We start from the raw sequence: 18,778 nt of genomic DNA on the forward strand, positions 1-18,778 counted from the left end.
AAAAGAATCTGCTTAACCACTCCAAATTTCATACCAATTCAAAAAACTGGAGTCTAGTTACTGTTTGTCAGTGTAAGAAAAGTGAGTTTCAAAAAAAGATTTTCGTTCAAATCCAATATGGTTTTTGAAAATGGAAAAGAAATTTCTGCTGGGCACTTGGGAAGCACTCATCAATGAGCAGGAAGGAAGCATCCTGCACAACAGGCTGCCACGTACTGCTGCCACCGCGGGACTTCTCCATGAAAGGCGCATGGGCTGGCTCTATGATCTTCCTTTTGTACGTCTTGGTGACCCGGTCCACGTCAGGCTGTTTGCGAGTCATCTCCTCCATAAATGTCTGTTAAACACAAACAACAAGGAAAAGGGTTGAGAGTTTTCTTGGACTAAGATGGAATTAGGCAACTTCTTACTAACAAGGGCCAAGCCTGTGACAGATGGACCAATTGCAAATGCCTTCGTACACGGCTGCACTCCTTTCAAGAAACGTGATTGTGGCCTTGAGTGAGGCGCTTCATCAGGTGCTGGAGACCTGAAGGAATAAGACATGGCTCTGACTTCCAGGAGCTCACAGCTGAGTGAGGAAACCAGATAGTCAGAGCAATGAGTGGCACCCAGGGCTCCAAAAGAAGGCTTAGGACAGGCAGCCACAGCCCGAGGTGGGGAGGAAGGCTGCCCGCAGGCTGGTGTCTGAGCTGTGTGCTGCGGGATGAAGAATGAGCCAAAGACTGGGGGCAGGGCAGTCCCACGGAAGCCTGACAGTGGAGCGAGCCAGGGCCCTGCTGATCACTGGCTGAGCTGAGGATACAATCAGAGGAGACGCAAGAGGGATGGCTGGAGAGGTAGGCAGGAGAAAGGTCCAAAAAGGCCTTGTGTCAGGCTAAGGGACTGGAGTTTTATTCTGAGAGCAATCTGTGTGTGTGGGGGCGGGGGGCGGGGGGGTGTTTACGGGTGGGTGGGCAACTGAAGGATTCCGATCCATAGAAGAGACACAATCAGATCTCTGTTTTAGAGCTATCATTCTGGCCTCAGTGTAGGAGGGAGGATGGAAAGGGGGGAGGCAGGCAAGTTGGGAAGCCACTGCAGTAATTGAGGCAAAACACAGTGAGGGCCTGAGCCACAGCAGAAGAGAAGGAGCCAAGAAGTATTTTGAAAGTAGGACAGGTAAGACCTGATGACTGGCTAAACGTAGGGGGTAAAGAAAAAGGAGTCACTCCTGTGTTGGGTGACTGGGTGGATGAGGAGAGAGGAGGCAGGGGCGGAAGGGAGGGGTGGGGTCAGGGCCAGGAAGCAGGGATGAAATGGAGTTTTAGAGCTGCCTCTGGCTTCCTGCATGCTGCAGACAAGCCAGGAGATGTGGAAGCCCTTGGTGTACAGGTGCTGGCTGAAGGTGTCGGGCCAAATACAACCTCAGGTATGAGAAGAGGGTCAAGAATGGAACTTCGGGGAACAACGTTAACAAGTGGATAGAGGAAGAGGAACCAGCTAAGAAGACTGAGAAAGAATTGTCAGAGAGATGGGGGGACACAAGATGGGGGAGCTTAAAGGCACAAGGAATGAGAGGTGATAACAGAAGGGAGAGGGACTGGCCCTGATGGAAGAAGATAATCTCACTCAGGAGAGAAGGGGTCAATGTAGGTAAACTTGACGGGAAGTACAGGGAGTCCTCACTGGCCAGGCTAATTACATATGCTAAAAAGACCTTATGTCCACAGTATAACTAGGCAAGATCCATGCTTGCATTTGGTGTAAATTATCATGGTTAAAACCCACATTTGTCTCCTAACTGAGCTTTCCTCTGTTCAGTTTAGTTTGATGTGTTGTCTGGCCCATCTCTGAGTTCATGCAAGAGGTCTTTCTGAATCCAGGTGTAATGGGATAGGTCCCAGGTAATGGGACCTTGGCACAGAGGCAAGTCAACAGAAACAGGATGTGGCAGGCAGATTTCTAAGCCAGGCCCCGAGACTCCTGACATACATGTCCTGTGTAATCTCCCCCTCAAGTGTGGGCAACACCTGTGGAAAGGGTGGGCAGTCACTCCCTGGATTATGGTTTTTTTTAAAAAAATTAATTAATTAATTAATTAATTTTTGGCTGAGTAGGCTCTTTGTTGCTGCGCGCAGGCTTTCTCTAGTTGCGGCGAGTGTGGGCTACTATTTGTTGTGGTGCGTGGGTTTCTCATTGCGGTGGCCTCTCTTGTTGCAGAGCACGGGCTCTAGGCGTGTGGGCTCAGTAGTTGTGGCTCGCGGGCTCAGTAGTTGTGGCTCGCGGGCTCCAGAGCGCAGGCTCAGCAGCTGTGGCGCATGGGCCTAGTTGCTCCGCAGCATGTGGGATCTTCCCGGACCAGGGCTCGAACCTGTGTCCCCCGTGTCAGCAGGCGGATTCTCAACCACTGCGCCACCAGGGAAGCCCTGGATTACGTTTTATTATATAAGATCTGTCAGAGCAGGATGGAGGGTCTCCTGCTGGCTTTGAAGACAGACGCTGCCATGCTGTGAGACTGCCGTGTGCCTAAGACCCGAGGGTGGCCTCCAGGAGCTGACAGCCAGCGAGAAAAGGGAGACCTCCATCCTACACTGCAGTGAAATGAACGACACCAACAACCTGAAAGAGCCTGGGTGGGAACTGCAGTGTTGGCCGACACCTTGATTTCAGCCTGGTAAGACGTCCCCTGGTCCCCTATACGGGGAACCAGCTACTTCAGGCCCAGAGCCCTGCCCCACGGAAACTCTGAGACAGTAAGCGTGTTTTAAGCCGCTAAGTCTGCGGGAGTATGTTCAGCAGCAATTAAAACACGGATGCACAGGGCCAAGGAAACGGGCTCCATGAGCCATGCAGGAAGCACGTGACCACACGACGTGGTGAGGATACCTGGTGCTCAGCGATCAGGGCTTTAACTCGGTCGATGTTCTGCGGGATTGGCTCCTGATCCCGCTGAATGAGGGTGGTCTCGGCCCACTGGATCCACGCCAGAAGTTCTTCCAAGAGCTCGGCGTTGGCCACCAGTTCTGACAGGGCGGCTTCGAGGCGCTGCTGGTGCTGCTTGGCCCACGTCAGGACCTGCAGGGGAGGGAACCCGTCGGCTCTCAGTCAAGCACATCCCTCGTTTTCAAAGCCCTTTTTGTGTGAGCCTAACAATGACTTTTAGGGGAAAGACCACCCAAGCAGTCAAGAGGCTTCACTCTTATTCTGGAGACAGAGCTGGAATAAGAAATCAGCTCCCCTGAAAGCAAATGTAGCACGTGGTATTAGACACAGAACTTCTCAGGAAGGAGGGAAGAACACACCACGTGTCCACCGGACGTCATCAAGGAACACATCACAACACCAGCACCATCCTTCCAGGTTTCTGCACATTATCAAGAAAACAGTCACTACTAAAATGCGAATGACTTGATTCTTGTTGAGATATTCACAGTGAGTGAAAGATTCCTTACGTGGCGGTGGGGAAGCTCTGGAGTATTTTACTGCTGTTCACCCATTTTACGGGGCACATGCGGTCTTCCTCTAAAACTAGGAACTCACCTCCTCAAAGCGAGCCCGGATGATGGTGATCCAGTGTTTGATGGTGGTGATGCAATCAGGATGGCAGACCGCCAGGATGACTTCTCCCATGGCCACTGCTGTGTTAACATCCACGCGCTTTTCTTCCACTTTCTTCATGAATTCCTAAACAGGATTTGAAACCAAAACCTTAAACCTAGTCTAGCAGCGACTGTTTACACTGAGAGGGAAAAACAACTTTAGTGTGTTTTTCGACTCTATATGTTGACACAGACCTCTAAAAGCCTGCATTTAGGCATCTCTGTTATTTTCTTTCCAGTTTTCAGAGGCGGGGGGAAGCGAGGGATTTCACAAAAATGACTTTCTCTGCACAGATGATAAGGACTAGAGAGACAGAGGCATGACCCTTTTCCTGATCTCTCTTTTTATAAATTCCTGCTTGGATTCATTTCCATATGTGTAAATGGTGTTGTCTTGGACACATATAGTGACAGCTACAAAACACTACAACGTTTTTTGTTTTTGTTTTTGTTCAAGATGAGATAGGAAAAAGATTATGAATACTAATAGAACAGAAGGCAATCGAATGACCATAGATTTTCTCCTGGACTCAGAGACCAAGTGTCCTTCCTAACAACCAGAGAGGAAGCTCCTGAAGACACACGTCTGTGAGCTCCACCAGCTCCCAGCCCTGTCTTCCCATCAGAATCACCCCAGGTGCCTCAACCCCCTCTTCCCAAACTTCATATATGCACATTACGTTACAAATTTCAAAGGCAAATCTGCTTTGTTGCCAACACTACAACGTTTTAAAAATACCTACAACACAATGCAATGACAAAACCATGATTAAAATCTCTCGGTGGGAAACACCAAAATTAAAAAAGGAAACATTTCCCACCTTGTTAGCACAGTCACACTGAAGCCCCAGACACTGTATTATATTCTGCAGCTTGGTGAGCAGTTCTAGGGGCACAGATCAGGGCCTGGAGCTGGTAATGTAAGGAAAGTCACACAAGGCGTGTGCAGGTGGGGCGTAAAGGTAGAGCAGCCCATGTTTTCCTCTATATTAACACCAGCTGTTTGACTTGTTTACAACCAGCATGTGCTACTTTTGTAAAAATGAGTGGATGAGTGGTCTTTAAGGGGTCACAAAACCCACCAATCGTTTCCCTCTCATTCCTGATAACCAGTAAGCTGGGCCCATTCTGGCTTTGCTCCTTTTCACATGAGGTCTAACATTTCTAAGCAAAAGCTGCTTTCCGTTGGTGGCGGGGCCGCCCTCCCCATGTGGGTGGCATGGGTCCCTGCACCCGGGGGCTGGATTACCTTATGAGTGTCGATGAGAGATCGCAGGGCCTCTGTGTCATCAGGAAGTGCCCCCCGAAAACGCAGTGTCTGCTCGGCTTCAGAAAGCCACTCCAACAGCATGTGAATTGTGTCCCGAAACTCTTCTGCCTGAAATAACCAAGCACAAGAGACTGAACCTCTCTCTGCAGCCAAGGTCCTGGACATGGTATGCCAGGGAACGGTCTGGCCTGAACTCAATGGAGTATCACAGGCACTTGAAGGCTCTATCAAAGCCCCACAAAGGTCATCTTTCATCTGTGCAACTTGAAAAACCAACTAAATTCATTATTTCTCTAATACGGATGCAGGTTAAAATCTTGTTGAACATTTAGAATATCAATTCTTGACTTTGTGTTCCTTACAAGACTGGCTGAAACCGATCCTGATAAAGAGGCTAGACTGACTCTGCTCAGGCCCACCCCCAGGCGCTGCCTGACCTGCTTCAAGGCCTGCTCAAGCCGGCTCTGTTTGCAGACAGAGAGTTTACACACGGTGTCCCAGCGAGTGCTCAGTTCCTGGAGCTGCCCTTTCACCCAAGTGGTGTCATCTCGACTGTTCTCAATCAGCTCCCGGCCTGATCGCTTTAGGACCTGAACGGTTCCCGTTCGCTTTCCCAGTTCCTTCTGGAAAACCTGGAAAAGAAAACAGGAGAATTAGTTTGTCTTAGAAATGTTTTGAATTCAAGAAGTAAAACCACAGAGAAAGTAGTCATTTCCTTCAATTGTCCTTGGTAGGTTCCAGTTGTGTGTCTTTTATGCACAGACGGAGGTGGGACCACAAGTAAGAAAGAACCACCACAGGATGTGGCTCTGAATGTGAGCGGCGTGACTTTGGGTAAGTTGCTTAACTGGAGTCCCAGTCTCCTCATCTGTGAAACAGGAATTATGCTATACTAGCATCTCCAGAATTGTGGGAGTTTTTTTTTTTTTAATTAATTTTTATAGTTGATTTACAATGTTGTGTTACTTTCTGCTGTACAGCAAAGTGAATCAGTTATACATATACATTTATCCACTCTTTTTTAGATTCTTTTCCCATATAGGTCACTACAGGGTATTGAGTAGAGTTCCCTGTGCTATACTGTAGGTTCTTATATCTATTTTATATATAGTGGTGTGTACATGTCAATCCCAATCTCCCAATTTATCCCTCCCTCCCCCCTTCCCCCGTGGTAAGAGCCCACCTGCCACGCACATAAGAATTTGGTGTACCTTCAAGGTAAAGCTCAACGCTTTGTGCTGAAGCAGGAGGACAGTACGTAGTTCAACGTACAGGTGTAGGGTTACACTAAATGCTGGTGTGCACGGAGCTGGCTTGTTAGGTTCAGAAGTAGTTTAAAAAGCACTCATTTTCATTTTAAGAATCAGTGGAAATGGATATCTTGAGCGTTTCCTGAACTTAAATCCATTTCGACTCAACTGAGAGATATAAACAGGAAATTGCGGGGGTGGGGGGGGCCTCAACGTGAAGTTTACACACTGGCAAATCTGAATCAAACCAACTTTGGTAAATTCCTTGTGGCTGATGCAGAATCCCTGTAACAGTTTGTTTAAACACACAGAGCAGGGAGCTGCCTCTCTGACAAGCAGAGACACGGGCTCTTTCAGACTTTCTTTCTAGGGGAGCCGTAGAAGGGCAGCATGAGCAGAAGGCGCACGCAGGTGCAGGACCCGACGGCTTTGCCCTCCACGCAGCCCAGATCTCACCGCTCACCTTGTGGGCATCCATGAGGTTCATGACGAGGTCCAGGTCCCCGTGCACAGGCTGGTCCTCAGCCAGCTGCGGCTCCACCTTGTACAGCCAGTCCACCAAGGCCTGCAGAGCGTCCATGAACTGGCCCGAAAACAGCAGGGCCTCCTCCAACTTGTGCTGCCTGAGAGAAGCACACAAACTTCACTGGTTTTAGTGGTTCTTTTATGAATGCCTCACAATTCTGACCACTGAACAGGAATACTGCTTGAACTTTATCTAGAGGGGGACCGCTGTGTTAGAGCAGTTAGAAATACTGTAAAAAGTGACTAAGAGATGTTTAGACATTTTAAATTAAACCACTCTCTAAAATGGATTAAGCATAGTGCAGGAGACCGGTGTAGCCCTTCTGGCATTTTAGAGTCCAACTGCTATGCACACGCTATGCTATGCACACCCTACAACCCAAGGTCTTTTTATTTACATTACACCACTCCAGTAGAGGGTGGTGGTTCTATTAATGATCTGGAGCCAGGAGTTCAACTCCTAACTCTCCACCAGTTGTGAGACTCTGGGTGTCTCTTTGAACCTCAGTCACTTCATCTGAAAAACTGGGAGTACAAATAATACAGAGGTATCATAATGCTTACATAGCATAGCTGGTACAAGTGGATAAAAGTACAACTTTCAGAACCAAATCTCAGCTCTGCCGCTTAGTAGCTGAGTGAGCATGGGGGAGTTAAGAAACCTCTTTGTGACCATTTCCTCATCTGTAAAATGGGAAGAACAGTACCCACACCTCAGTGGTTCCTGTGAGGGTTAATGAGCCTCAAGATGGTTAAATGAGATACTACATTGGAGGCTTCGTACAGCGTCTGACACAAGAGACACTCATTGAGACAGCTACTGGCATTACAAATTTGTGATTTACATGTACTTAGAGTTACAGATCTTCTATTACTGTTGGCCTGATTTTATAGGCTTCTCTCTTTGTAATACAGTAAGGTTCAAGTTTAAAATATGATAATTTTAATATATTTGATTCAAATTATTTCATAACTCTCACTGAATTAAATGGAGATAGCAAGATGCTACTGTTACTGATACATTAGCCTTATTACCACTTTCTAGAATCCTGTCACTGTGTCCTGGTTACTTTGGGGATAACACACAGATCCACGAAAGGGACATTCACACTCACCTCTCCACAGACTTGCCACAAACAGTATCCCATTTGTCTCTGACTTCTCCCAGTAAGTTGTCAAGTTTCTGAGTGTCATCAGGAAGCAAAGTCTTTTCTTTCAGTGCTCTGCCTGTTCTAATTGTGGTATCATACACAGGCTGTTTGCCACCAAGAGTTTTCTGGAACTCCTGTTCTCAGAAAGGAAAAAAAAAAAAACCACGCTAAAAGTCAGATGACATTGAGTTTTCAGGTGGGTAACCAGAAATAGTATGAATGTCACTACTTCTTGAACTAAAATTAACAACAGCTTACCCTGAAGAAATTTATAAGGTTTTGTCTGTGCCACATACAACAGTGCATGACTATTTCTAAAAGCCCCCAGTTTTAGCTGGTTACTCCCACAGTCACTTTGTTTGAACTCTTATTCAAATGAGCAATTGTCATGGTTAGACACCGTCCAGATACAAAATGGCTCTATGATCTTGGCTGTTTAACATTAACCGATTAGTTTTCTTTTGACTAGTTCTGTGTTTTTATCAAGCTACAATCGTCAGTGAATACCAAGCTCAGGACCTAAGAGCAATGAACTGCTGTACCTTATGCTTTGAGAGCTGAAGTTTAATTTTGTCAGGGTCGTTGGATATCTCCAATTCTGAGTCCAGGTGACTCTCTGCATCTTCTAGCCAGTCAATCAGTTTTTTCCAAGCTTCATGGAACTAAAATTATGTACGAAATAAGTTATAACAGGAATGAATATGCACACTACACAGCACTTTTATGTGAACCAATGCGGAGACTCAACACATGCAGCCCAAGGTTGTTCAGTAAATTAGTATCTTTCTTTTACAACTTACTTGTTTTGCCCGCTTTCTGGCATCATCCAGCAATCGCCCTCTTTCAATAGATCGCTGGACAACCTTCTCCCATCGAGACTGGACGCTAACCAGCAAATTTTTGATCAGAACAACGTCCTGTTTCTGGCTAAGGAACTTTAACTGATTCCCGGTTTGATCCAGCTCAATGATCTGGTCTCGATGAGCATTTACTTCATTAGCAAACACCTGAGGGGAAAATATTGCTCTTTTTAAACTGGAGATAAGATCAAGGAGCATCACTTTCAACTGGTGCTTTCAAAAGGAAGGCAGCATCGTAATGCCACTGTTACCTTGTGCTCCTCTATCTGGGAAAGGACGGTGTTTAGAATCAGGCTGGGAGGAGAAGCGATGTTTAAACTCTGCTCTGCTAGAGTGAGCCAGTTGATAAATTCTTGCAGGGAATTCTGGAATTCTGTTGCCAGGTTGAGGGCCTCTTCCAGCTTTGACTAAATTTTAAGTAACACACACACACACACACACAGAAAAGTGCCAAATTCAAGAATTATAGCTTTAAGGACAAAGGCGTGAATTGTACACCAAATGAAATGACTTCTAAGAAGGAAGCCTCATTTAATCAACCTCCAAACATGCCCTGTTTGCAAAGAAGGGGACATTTTAGTGCCAGTGTTTGAAACTGAAACAACTGTGCTTGGAAAAGGAAAGAGCACAGTTTGCAGCTAAGTTGCTTTCTCTGCCATTCCCCACTTCCTGGGACATTAAAGAACAGGAATAAAGGCATTCAAGCCATTCAATAAATGTAAGTGAACAGACCCTTTAGTGGTGACAGCTGCAGGATCTGCAACCTGCTTTGGGCAAAGTCTCAGTTTCCTTTAATGTCCTTTTTGTGGCATAAAACAACTGAATGAAAAGCACTTTACTGTGAAGATGACGGTCACTGCAGTGCTCTCTATTTGAATATGTTTTCAGAAAATATGGCACTTGAAAACGTCTGAGTCTGAAACTTATGCTTATGCTTCAGCAGCAAAGGTAATAAAAGCCAGAACATTTCAAACAAAAATGTGACAATTTACATAGATGTAAATTTTTAGTCATTTTGATCTAAATCAGAATGACAAAAAAGACTGGCTCATTCAGGGTGTGTGCTACTCTCCAAGAGTACATCCCAGTTCCATAGTCTACAAGCTCCATCCTCAGACACCTCTACCCCGAACATCTGGGTGATGGCCTCTGCCCCTGGCCCGTCTACTAGGCGGGCAAAGTAGAATAATGACAGGTTGTTAAAAATGAATATATGCAAAATATTCACAGAAAGAAACCCCAGAAGTATACTAAAAATGTTCATTGCTGTTAAATGGGTTGTGTATTCTTTCTACTTTCCTCTTGGTGTTTTCAGGTTACTTCTGTAACCTAAAAAACACTGTGATGAACATTATAAAAATGCATAGACCCCGTCTAAACAAGTCCAGTGGAAAAAGGAAATCTACCTCAAATCTATCATAGAAATGCTTAGCAATTAATATACTGCAAGTTCCTAGATGGCAGGAAATCTTTCCACATCATTTTATCTACATAGTCTTTAACAGGGCTTAAATAATTTTAGCGATCCTGGAATGTAATGTTCTTACAAAATCAGAAATAACTATCATTGACAGCTAGCCTTTGCTTAATCAATTCACCAACTAAAGTTGACCCCTTAACAACATGGGTTTAGGGGTGTCGATCCTCCGAGAAGCTGGAAATCCGTGTGTAACTTTAAAGTCTGCCCTCCACATCCACGGTTCTGAATCCAAAGATTCAACCAACTAGGGATCATGTAGTACCGTAGATATATTTAGTGAAGAAAAAACATCCTGCATACAAGTGGACTTGCGCAGTTCGAACCCATGTTGTTCAAGGGTCAAAACTATATTCCTTGAGGCAACTTGTTCCACTGTGGCAAAACCCTCTAGAAACTACTTGATTTTGAGCCAGAATCTACCTTTTCTTTAATTAGTCTTAGTTCTACATTCAGCAGGAATTATAGACAAGACCCTGTCCAAGAATTCGAACACAACCATACACTCAGGTCCTCTGCCCACTCTTCATGCAACGAAGTTACCAGACCCCACACTAGAGGGACCCTAGGAAATTAATGCTTCCCTCAAAATGTTCATTTATATGTGTGAAGATGTGGTTTACTTCCTTCTGCACATTAAAGTTCATGATGACAGAGTTCATGCCTTTATTGTTTCCGCTGTACACCTAGCACAGTGCTTGGTACATACATGCTTAACGACTACTTGTTCAATGGATGTGGCCAATGGATTTGGACACATATTTTACCGTTTCAGCTGCCCAGCACAAAAACTCTATGCAGAGTGATATTCTAGAACTCTGTACTCATAAAAAACAATGTTTTGGGGCAAATGCCTTGATCTCTGATCACTTTTCATTCGAGGAGAATCTGATTTTTGAGGAAGAGTAAGAAGAGGACATACAATTTACTGCTCTTGAGTTTTAGTAACTAGACATCAAATTCCGTGTGAGGAATAATTAGTGATACTCCCTGCATGCTGTTCCCAACCTCCCAACTCCAACAAAACCTATTTTTAAGTCCATCACTGAGCAGTAACAGGCAGTAATGCCTTAACTGGTAGATGCAGAAAAGGAATGCAGTATTATAAAAGCAAGTATCGGCGGAAACTATCAGCATCAATGCAACTTGACATGGATGGAAAATAGAAATGTAATGGCAGAAAAGATGGCTTGATTTAGCACAAAGCCAGTTCTGAGGATATCAGTTCTGCTAGCTTGCTACAATATAATGAAAAATCTTCCATAGAAACTAGATGATAATCACATGATTTAATCATTAAGCAAACTACTCAAACAGTAATCAGACTGAATTTTGTGGTGATACCTTTCTTTCTTCCATCTTACTGCTGACCACATGCCACTTCTGTTCCAAGAGTGCTACGCTCTGTTCTGTCTTTGAGCCAGATCCAGAATCATCACGGCTGAGAAGCATGAGCCTGCCCTTGTCAAGCAGTTGATTGTAAGTCTCTTCCTTGGCTTTGAGCTGGGAATAGAGTTCCTATAAGGGCAAGAAAGATATCAGTAATGCCAATCCCCTGAAAGATACCCACACAGATTTACAAGCACAGTTTGGAAAAGCCAAGGAAGGTCTCATTTTGATTAAAATCCTTTCTTTTGGATTCAACTGCTGAACAATTAGGAAGTGAAACCCACCATTCTTCCTTAATATAAAAATAATTCTGTCACCAACAGAATTTTTAAGGATCAGAGATCACAAAAATAGACCCCAATAGTTTATTTCTCCTTTTCCTGAGGGATTTGCCTAGAAATTATGTTGCCTTTTGTTCTCAGCCACTTTCTTAAAATACTATCAGTTTCTATTGGATTTCCCTAAATCCCCCTCAAGTAGTCTTTTCCTTTAATTTTTTGGCTGCTCCACGCAGCATGCGGGATCTTAGTTTCCCAAGCAGGGATCGAACCCTCGGCCTCTGTAGTGGAAGCACAAAGTCTTAACCACTGGAAGGCCAGGGAAGTCCCAGCAGTTTTTTTCTTAAATACAACTGTATCTGTGTCATGTATTTGTCTTCTTGATGCTCTCACCTTCAAATCAATATTCTTGTGCCAGTCAATCTGATTAACTCGAAATTTGCCAGCTCCCCAGGGCATTTCTGGTTGACTCTTCCCTGTCGCTGCCTATCGCAGGGTGTTAAAAGCCTGTACATAAGCAGCAATCCCCACGTACTACATTGTCATTAACAATGCACTACTTTGTAGACTCCCAACTACATGTATCTCTGTGAATTCGGAAAGGAGCTACTGAAAATGGGATACTTATGCTCAATTTCAAGAAATCTATTACCATATGTGTATCAAGCTGTTCCCTAGCCGTTTCAGGAAGTCCTCCTGTGGGCTTCAATGCAGAAAGTTGGGTCTCCATTCTAGTCAGTTCCAAGAGGAAATCTTCAATTTCACTATGGAAACCCTGGGCCTTTTGAGAAAAGACATTAGCAAGGTCAGTAGTCAATTCTAGTTTCAAAAGTAAACTTTCTAAATGACCACATGAGGAGTCTCTCTGAGGGAGGAATTTTAGGCTGCTCTCAGGCAGGGTTGTTCTGCTGCTGGATGATTATGGGGCCAATATATTTACTTATGTTCAGAATCGAGCAGAATCCTTCAGACCTCACTGTAACAGAGATGTCTGCTATAACCTGATGAATTGACTAAGGTACTGCTGAATATGGATATGGAGGGACCTGACTTGATCCAAGAAATAACTAAATCTGTGAACAAGGTTTGTTATAGCAAAGATCTACTAACTTTGAATAGTAGATAGAGGGACTGGACCACAAACTAATCCAAAAAGAATGACCCAATTAAAAGTTGTTCTTTCCAGACAAGTCCAGCACAGAACTGACCCTCCTCTCAAGGCAGAGGGGGTTCTACCCCAAACTGCTTTTCTTCTGTCGACTTAAATGGACTTTCTGCTGAATGCTGTTATGAGCACAGCCCCAGCCGCCTGACTGGGACGTGCACGCACCTGCTGCAGTGTCGACTGAAGCTGCTGCTCCCTCTCCTCTGTCTTTTGTAACACTGACTCCCAGCACTGGTTCATGGTTTCTAAACGGCTCCTTAAGCTGCTGGCATCATCTCCAGCGCTAGATTCAAGAAGCTCATTGCCAGCTTTGTTGACCGTTTCCACTGTGGCTTGATGGGCCAGAACATCATTTTTTAGAACCTAAAAAATGTTGAACAACATAATTTATCTCTATAGGTATCATTAAGCCTGGCTGAGGTACACACAACATCAAAAAGCTTCTGATGGCAACATCTGGTCTCAAACCAATAGGCTTAGAGATGAAAAATGAGAATACTTACGTGGTGCTTTGCGAGCTCAACTTCAATGACTTTTGGGTCTCCACTTATTGGTCTCTGAGCATCTAGCAACTCTTCAGTGTGAGTCAGCCAACTCATTAGTTCCTCTAAGGCATGCTGGAACTGGCCAAGGGCCAAGAGAGCACCTTCCAGCTTATGCTACTCAGAAAATGATTTAAAGGGAACGTTTGTTAGGAAATTAGAAAACAGTAGATGGTAGTCCACTTTATGGACTCTACCATTTGCCTTACCTGTCTGTGAGCAATTTTCTCACCCAGGTTCTCCCAGAGGTGTTTAAGTTCCGTCAATGGTTCTCGTATAATGTCTCTGTCCGTTTCATCAGTAGCTTTCTTTAACATCAGTTCACCCTGGTGATTGAGCTTCTCCATCTCAATTTGCTGTTGGTAAACTTCCACTTTGAACTCCTGTCAAAGACATACTGAATGTTAACATCAAACCAAGTCTTTAAAAACTAAAAAGAAGCAACCCTTCTTCAAAAACCATTCCCAGGTACAAACCTTCATTTCATTTAACTGATCTTTAACAGTGTTGAGGTCAGTGCCAACAGGGGGCATTGTGCAGAGTTTAATCACAGTGTTATCTAGCCAGTCAAACATAGCCTAAAATAAACATACAAATAAACAGTCAAAAAACAAAACCATGAGGACTTGGGAGACAATTAGCATGATCTCTGCTAATACAAGCAGAGATAAATCAAAGTATCAATACTTTGTGCTGTTTGTGCTCTGAGGTTGGGGGCAGAAATAAGGGATAATGATCTTCATTTCAGTAATATGGGGACTTAAGGACGAAGCCAACATGACTGGAATAATGTCCAAAATAAATTACAATCTGGAAAACTAAATATGAAAAAAAACTACTATTTCTTATGGCCAGCTAGCAAGCCCACAATGTGCTGAAGCTACTGTACGGTGCTGTGCTTTGAGAAAACCTGCGTTGGGACCTCTAGCAAGCAATGACTTTGACAGCAAGGCCAGCTTTACTCTACAGCCACTGTGAGGATAGACAATATGATGAGCACACGATGAAAAACATGGCAAGAAGACTAGAAATTCGGATGTCAGAACTTTTCTTGCTAGAAGTGGGAAACTTGGGCTAGATATAAAGAAACAGCCTGTCTTTGGTTCGAGAATGTTGCAGTTCTGTGAAGGTGACCGACTCACGCTGGACTCAGAATATGACAAAGAGACCATGGAACCTGTGTTTCCGTGGTGGTCACCTCGTGGCCTCTCACCTGAAGAGTGTCCTGATATTGCACAGCGGCTTGCATGGCATCCTCAAGCTTTTCCAGCCTCTCTCTCCATGTTTTGTTTAAGTTCTCCCAGGCATTATTCATCTAGGGGAGAAACAGTGGATCAGACTCTCCAATTAATCCCACTCTTAGTGTGAGTCCAGTAACGTTTTGTCTGAACCCCTTGTCCACTTCTCCACACCTCATCAATGCTCTTCTTCACTTCCGGCTTCTCAGTTTCTCCACAGGCAAAAATCAAATCTGCTCCAAGGATTCGAATAAACTCCAATTCCTCATGCAGACCATCTGTCTCCTCCTTAATAGTCTACATGTAAATGAACAGAACATAAGCCAAAACAGAAAGCAGAACAGAACTTCCCAAACTTTGCAAATGTAATTTATACCCCCATCGATAGCAGATGTTGAACGGAACGGTCAATTTCATCAAAGTCTTTCAGTGTTCTTAATATTTCACCCATCTAAATAGTGAAGCTTCAGAGTCTGGTTATTTTTCTTATATATACATCAAATATATTTTTATATATTAACAATAAGTACATAAAACAGTCTGAGAAAGGTGTACTGAGCTTCAATAATTTACCAAAGGTCCAAGGAGATTATAATCTACAACCAGAAGTCTATTACAGAGAAGAAAATTAACAAGGATAAAATAATAGAGTACAAAAGTCACATATTTAAGAGCTGGGAGATGAGCATAATAAGAATGCTAGGCTATATAATCTCAAAGAAAGTCAGTTCTGTGCCAGATCCTAAAAAATGGTTCATGGACTGGCAACGACAGGGGTGGGGAGGTGGAAATGGCTGAAATAAAAGAAAGATATGAGTGATAAGAGAGAGAATAGAATAGCAAGACAGTCTTGCCTTGGGCTAAAGGGACAAAATGAGGTGAGAAATGCATTTAATAAAAACTAGGATCCCCAAAAAGACTAGAAAAAGGTATGTGAAAGTAACAATTGTTATGTCTGGATGATGAGTCCAGAATTTATTTTCTTTTCTACTTTCTATTTTTCTACAGTAAAGAAATTTACTCAAAAAATAAGTACACCAAAGAGAGGACTAAATTCAGAAATGAAAGCAAAACTGGATTTTTAAAGCACATGCTACTAATATGAATTGTTAAGTTTAAAATCGATGACAGAATTACTTTTGTGTGATGGATCTGCTCTGTATCACGACCAGTGGAGGCTGTATGTACCTATACAAAGTGGTAAAACTTGTACATTAAAAAAAGAAAAATCTATAATGAGCAGGTATTTTTTTTCTAGTGTAAAGACATACTATTAAGCTTAAAAAAACAAACAAACAAAACTTTTAAGGCACTCAGCCTGGCTAAGCAGTTAACACAACATACTTGGGTACAGTGCTTTCCCAGAGGACAAACACATGAGAGAAGGGGTTTTGTTTCTTACCTCGGCAGCTTCGACCTGTTGTTTGATAATGGATGGGTCAATGCCAGGGCTTTCCAAGTCATGGACGATGTCCTGGGTGTCTTTGATGGTGGTGAGGAGAGCTGCCATATCATACCAGAACTTCTCCGCTAGTTCAAGGACATCAAGGAATTTAATTTCTCGCTCTTCAGCCCGAGCTTTGATGTCCTCCCAGAAGAATACCATTTGATCCAATTTGTCCTGGATTTCTGAGGGGTACAGAAGAGTGAACAGGCCTTTTCTAAGGACTTAAAATCAGCCTCATCAGAAATTAGATCTAATCCTATTTTCACTGAAATTATCCTTAAAAGGCTCTAAAAATGTATAACTGAAGGACAGTTTTCTATCTTAGCTTTATTATTAATTATTTCTATATTCTCATTTTCCACTTACGTCGGTCTCCCACATAAAGAGATCACAGAGGTAATCTGGAAATGAGTTATCATCTACTATAAAAGTACTGCTAAGATACTTACAAAGGGGCTGGAATGAGAACTCTGTTTGCAGTGTTCTGTGTTGAACCTGCTATGTTTCCCATGGAAAGTGTTATAAAAGGTAGTTATGTTCTACCCACTACTGGTACTGCAGTTTCCTCATATTAGGGGGTAAAGGAGCATTTGTTTCCTGGTCTGGGAATCTAACTACCAATTGTAACCTTATTTCAATGGGGAGATGTGTTCTGAATTCTAAACGACTTCATGGAATACTCATTACTTAGGCACTGCCTTTGCATTCAATGAAGTACATCTGGTGGGATGCTGGAGGTAACCACAGCCTAGAATTTATTCTATCGACTTTTTAAAAATGATTAATCAAGCACCTTTTGCAGCCAGATCCTTGTCAGCTCCCTGAGATCGCCCAATGAGCTCTTCTCCACGGCGCTTCAGGGCCTCAAAGGATGGCTGCAGTTTTTCCAGCTCCACGGTGGCACTCTTGTTGTCACTGATGCACTCTCTGATCTTGTCTACTTCAGCAGGGATCAGTGGTGGCATACGCAGGCGAGAGGAAAGATTCTCCAGAGTCTCCAACATGGGCTCAATTTTATCATGGAACTAAACAAATGTTGGACCATTAGCCATCACAGCAGTACTTCGTCACACTTCTGGGGTAAATGTTAGGGATTAAGGCCAGTGTATAAATCTACTACTGTTTAGGATAAAAACCTATGCTCAGCCTTAGCCCCATGGCTGTCAAGTGTTGGGTTTGGCTAAGAAACTGTTTCGGGCATAGTACACCAGACCTGGCCCATCAGAAAAAGTAAATGTTTAAGAATCAAAAAGCTATTACTTACTATACGAAAAATCAACTAAAATCCTTAATGCTGCCACAATACTTCCCCTATTCCAACTAACGTGATGAAAAAGGGACAAGACTATGAAACCAGTGAGAGTCAGTGTGTCAGCATCTCAGATGACAGTTGCATGCAACAGAGTAGACCAAGAAGTTAGATGCCCTCCACCAACTGTATAAATGGATGGGGAACTCAATATGCTACATGACTTGGAGTTTAAAAGTATCATGGCATGCAATTTGACAACCCACCAGTGTAACAGTAAGAAACTAAAATGTCGGCATGATGAAAGATAATTAGGGAAGGCCAAATCTAACCTTAGAGAACTACTGCCCTTTCCACTTTTCTGGTACTTTGAACAACATGTCTATAATTGTAAAATTTCAATTTGTAATATGAATCAGAGAGGGGACAAAAGGGAGCAAAACAGACAAGTCTGCCCCCTAAAGCCAACTCTGGATTCATTAATAATGCTTACCAACTGTTAAATGTCCTATAGGAAATAACATGGTATACAAACAAAATCCCTTCCCATCACTCCCTCACTTCTAGGTTCTGCCCCAAATGAAACTTGCATAAAAAACTGCATTAATAAAATTTATTCCACTAAAGTTAAGGGAAATTTCCTTATAGATAATCCTCTCAATTCTCAGCTTCATAAGAACACCCTAATCCCAAGGGGGTGGGTACCTTACCTCTGTAATCTGTAATGGTGGGCGCGGTCAACACAACAATGAAATGTGACGATGTGGGGAAGACAGGAGCAGGCAGCAACAACACAAAGTAACACATTCCACAATGTGAGTGAGAGATGGGACGGAAGGTGGGGGGGAAAAACTTGAGTAAGTACAAATATTAACCAAGAATATTGACTAAACATAGGAATAAATTACCCAGACATAACAGTAATATATTAGTTGGAAAGTATGTAGTTACATGCTTTAAACTCCACTGCTGGTGGTTTGTTTCTCCTTGACTCCACCTTCTCCCTAATCAAGCATCTTTCTCTGAACTAGGAGCTAGCTGGTGGCCTCTTGAATAGGAAAACGAATGTGCTGTCTAAATCTCGAAAGCAACAGGCCCAGTAGGAATTTGACTTCTTGAGGCATTTGTTGCTTCAAGATGAATTTACCCAAAATCATCCCTGCTAAAGGATTATCACAAAATAAATTTTCAAGGAAACCATCAACAGGCAATATATACCAGCCAAGATGCATTTCACCCTCCTTATAGTTGTCAGTATAACCAATACTCCCTGGAATAAAAATGCAGACAGGCAAAGGCTCCCAGTCTCTTGGTAATGTATCACCAGCATACTAGTCTGGACATTCCTGAGCATAG

General features: G+C 43.4%; 1 protein-coding gene across 9 annotated transcripts in view; it reads right to left on the minus strand.

The window, feature by feature from the left end:
• The window catches only part of MACF1 (microtubule actin crosslinking factor 1), a 339,529-nt gene that overhangs the window by 22,554 nt on the left and 298,197 nt on the right, over positions 1-18,778 (minus strand). For all 9 annotated transcript variants that reach the window (XM_061184457.1, XM_061184454.1, XM_061184455.1 and 6 more), the window contains 20 exons: positions 16,967-17,198; positions 16,129-16,355; positions 14,901-15,023; positions 14,702-14,803; positions 13,965-14,066; positions 13,698-13,871; positions 13,450-13,605; positions 13,112-13,309; positions 12,434-12,562; positions 11,459-11,632; positions 8,889-9,044; positions 8,578-8,784; positions 8,320-8,439; positions 7,742-7,911; positions 6,565-6,724; positions 5,289-5,483; positions 4,831-4,959; positions 3,523-3,666; positions 2,869-3,057; positions 217-337 (listed from right to left, as the gene is read on the minus strand). In XM_061184457.1, coding sequence (XP_061040440.1) covers positions 217-337; positions 2,869-3,057; positions 3,523-3,666; positions 4,831-4,959; positions 5,289-5,483; positions 6,565-6,724; positions 7,742-7,911; positions 8,320-8,439; positions 8,578-8,784; positions 8,889-9,044; positions 11,459-11,632; positions 12,434-12,562; positions 13,112-13,309; positions 13,450-13,605; positions 13,698-13,871; positions 13,965-14,066; positions 14,702-14,803; positions 14,901-15,023; positions 16,129-16,355; positions 16,967-17,198 — 3,208 coding nt within the window. The remainder of the gene's footprint in view (positions 1-216; positions 338-2,868; positions 3,058-3,522; positions 3,667-4,830; positions 4,960-5,288; positions 5,484-6,564; positions 6,725-7,741; positions 7,912-8,319; positions 8,440-8,577; positions 8,785-8,888; positions 9,045-11,458; positions 11,633-12,433; positions 12,563-13,111; positions 13,310-13,449; positions 13,606-13,697; positions 13,872-13,964; positions 14,067-14,701; positions 14,804-14,900; positions 15,024-16,128; positions 16,356-16,966; positions 17,199-18,778) is intronic.

The sequence above is a fragment of the Eubalaena glacialis genome, chromosome 3 (assembly GCF_028564815.1).
Source record: "Eubalaena glacialis isolate mEubGla1 chromosome 3, mEubGla1.1.hap2.+ XY, whole genome shotgun sequence".
Classification (NCBI taxonomy): Eukaryota; Metazoa; Chordata; class Mammalia; order Artiodactyla; family Balaenidae; genus Eubalaena; species Eubalaena glacialis.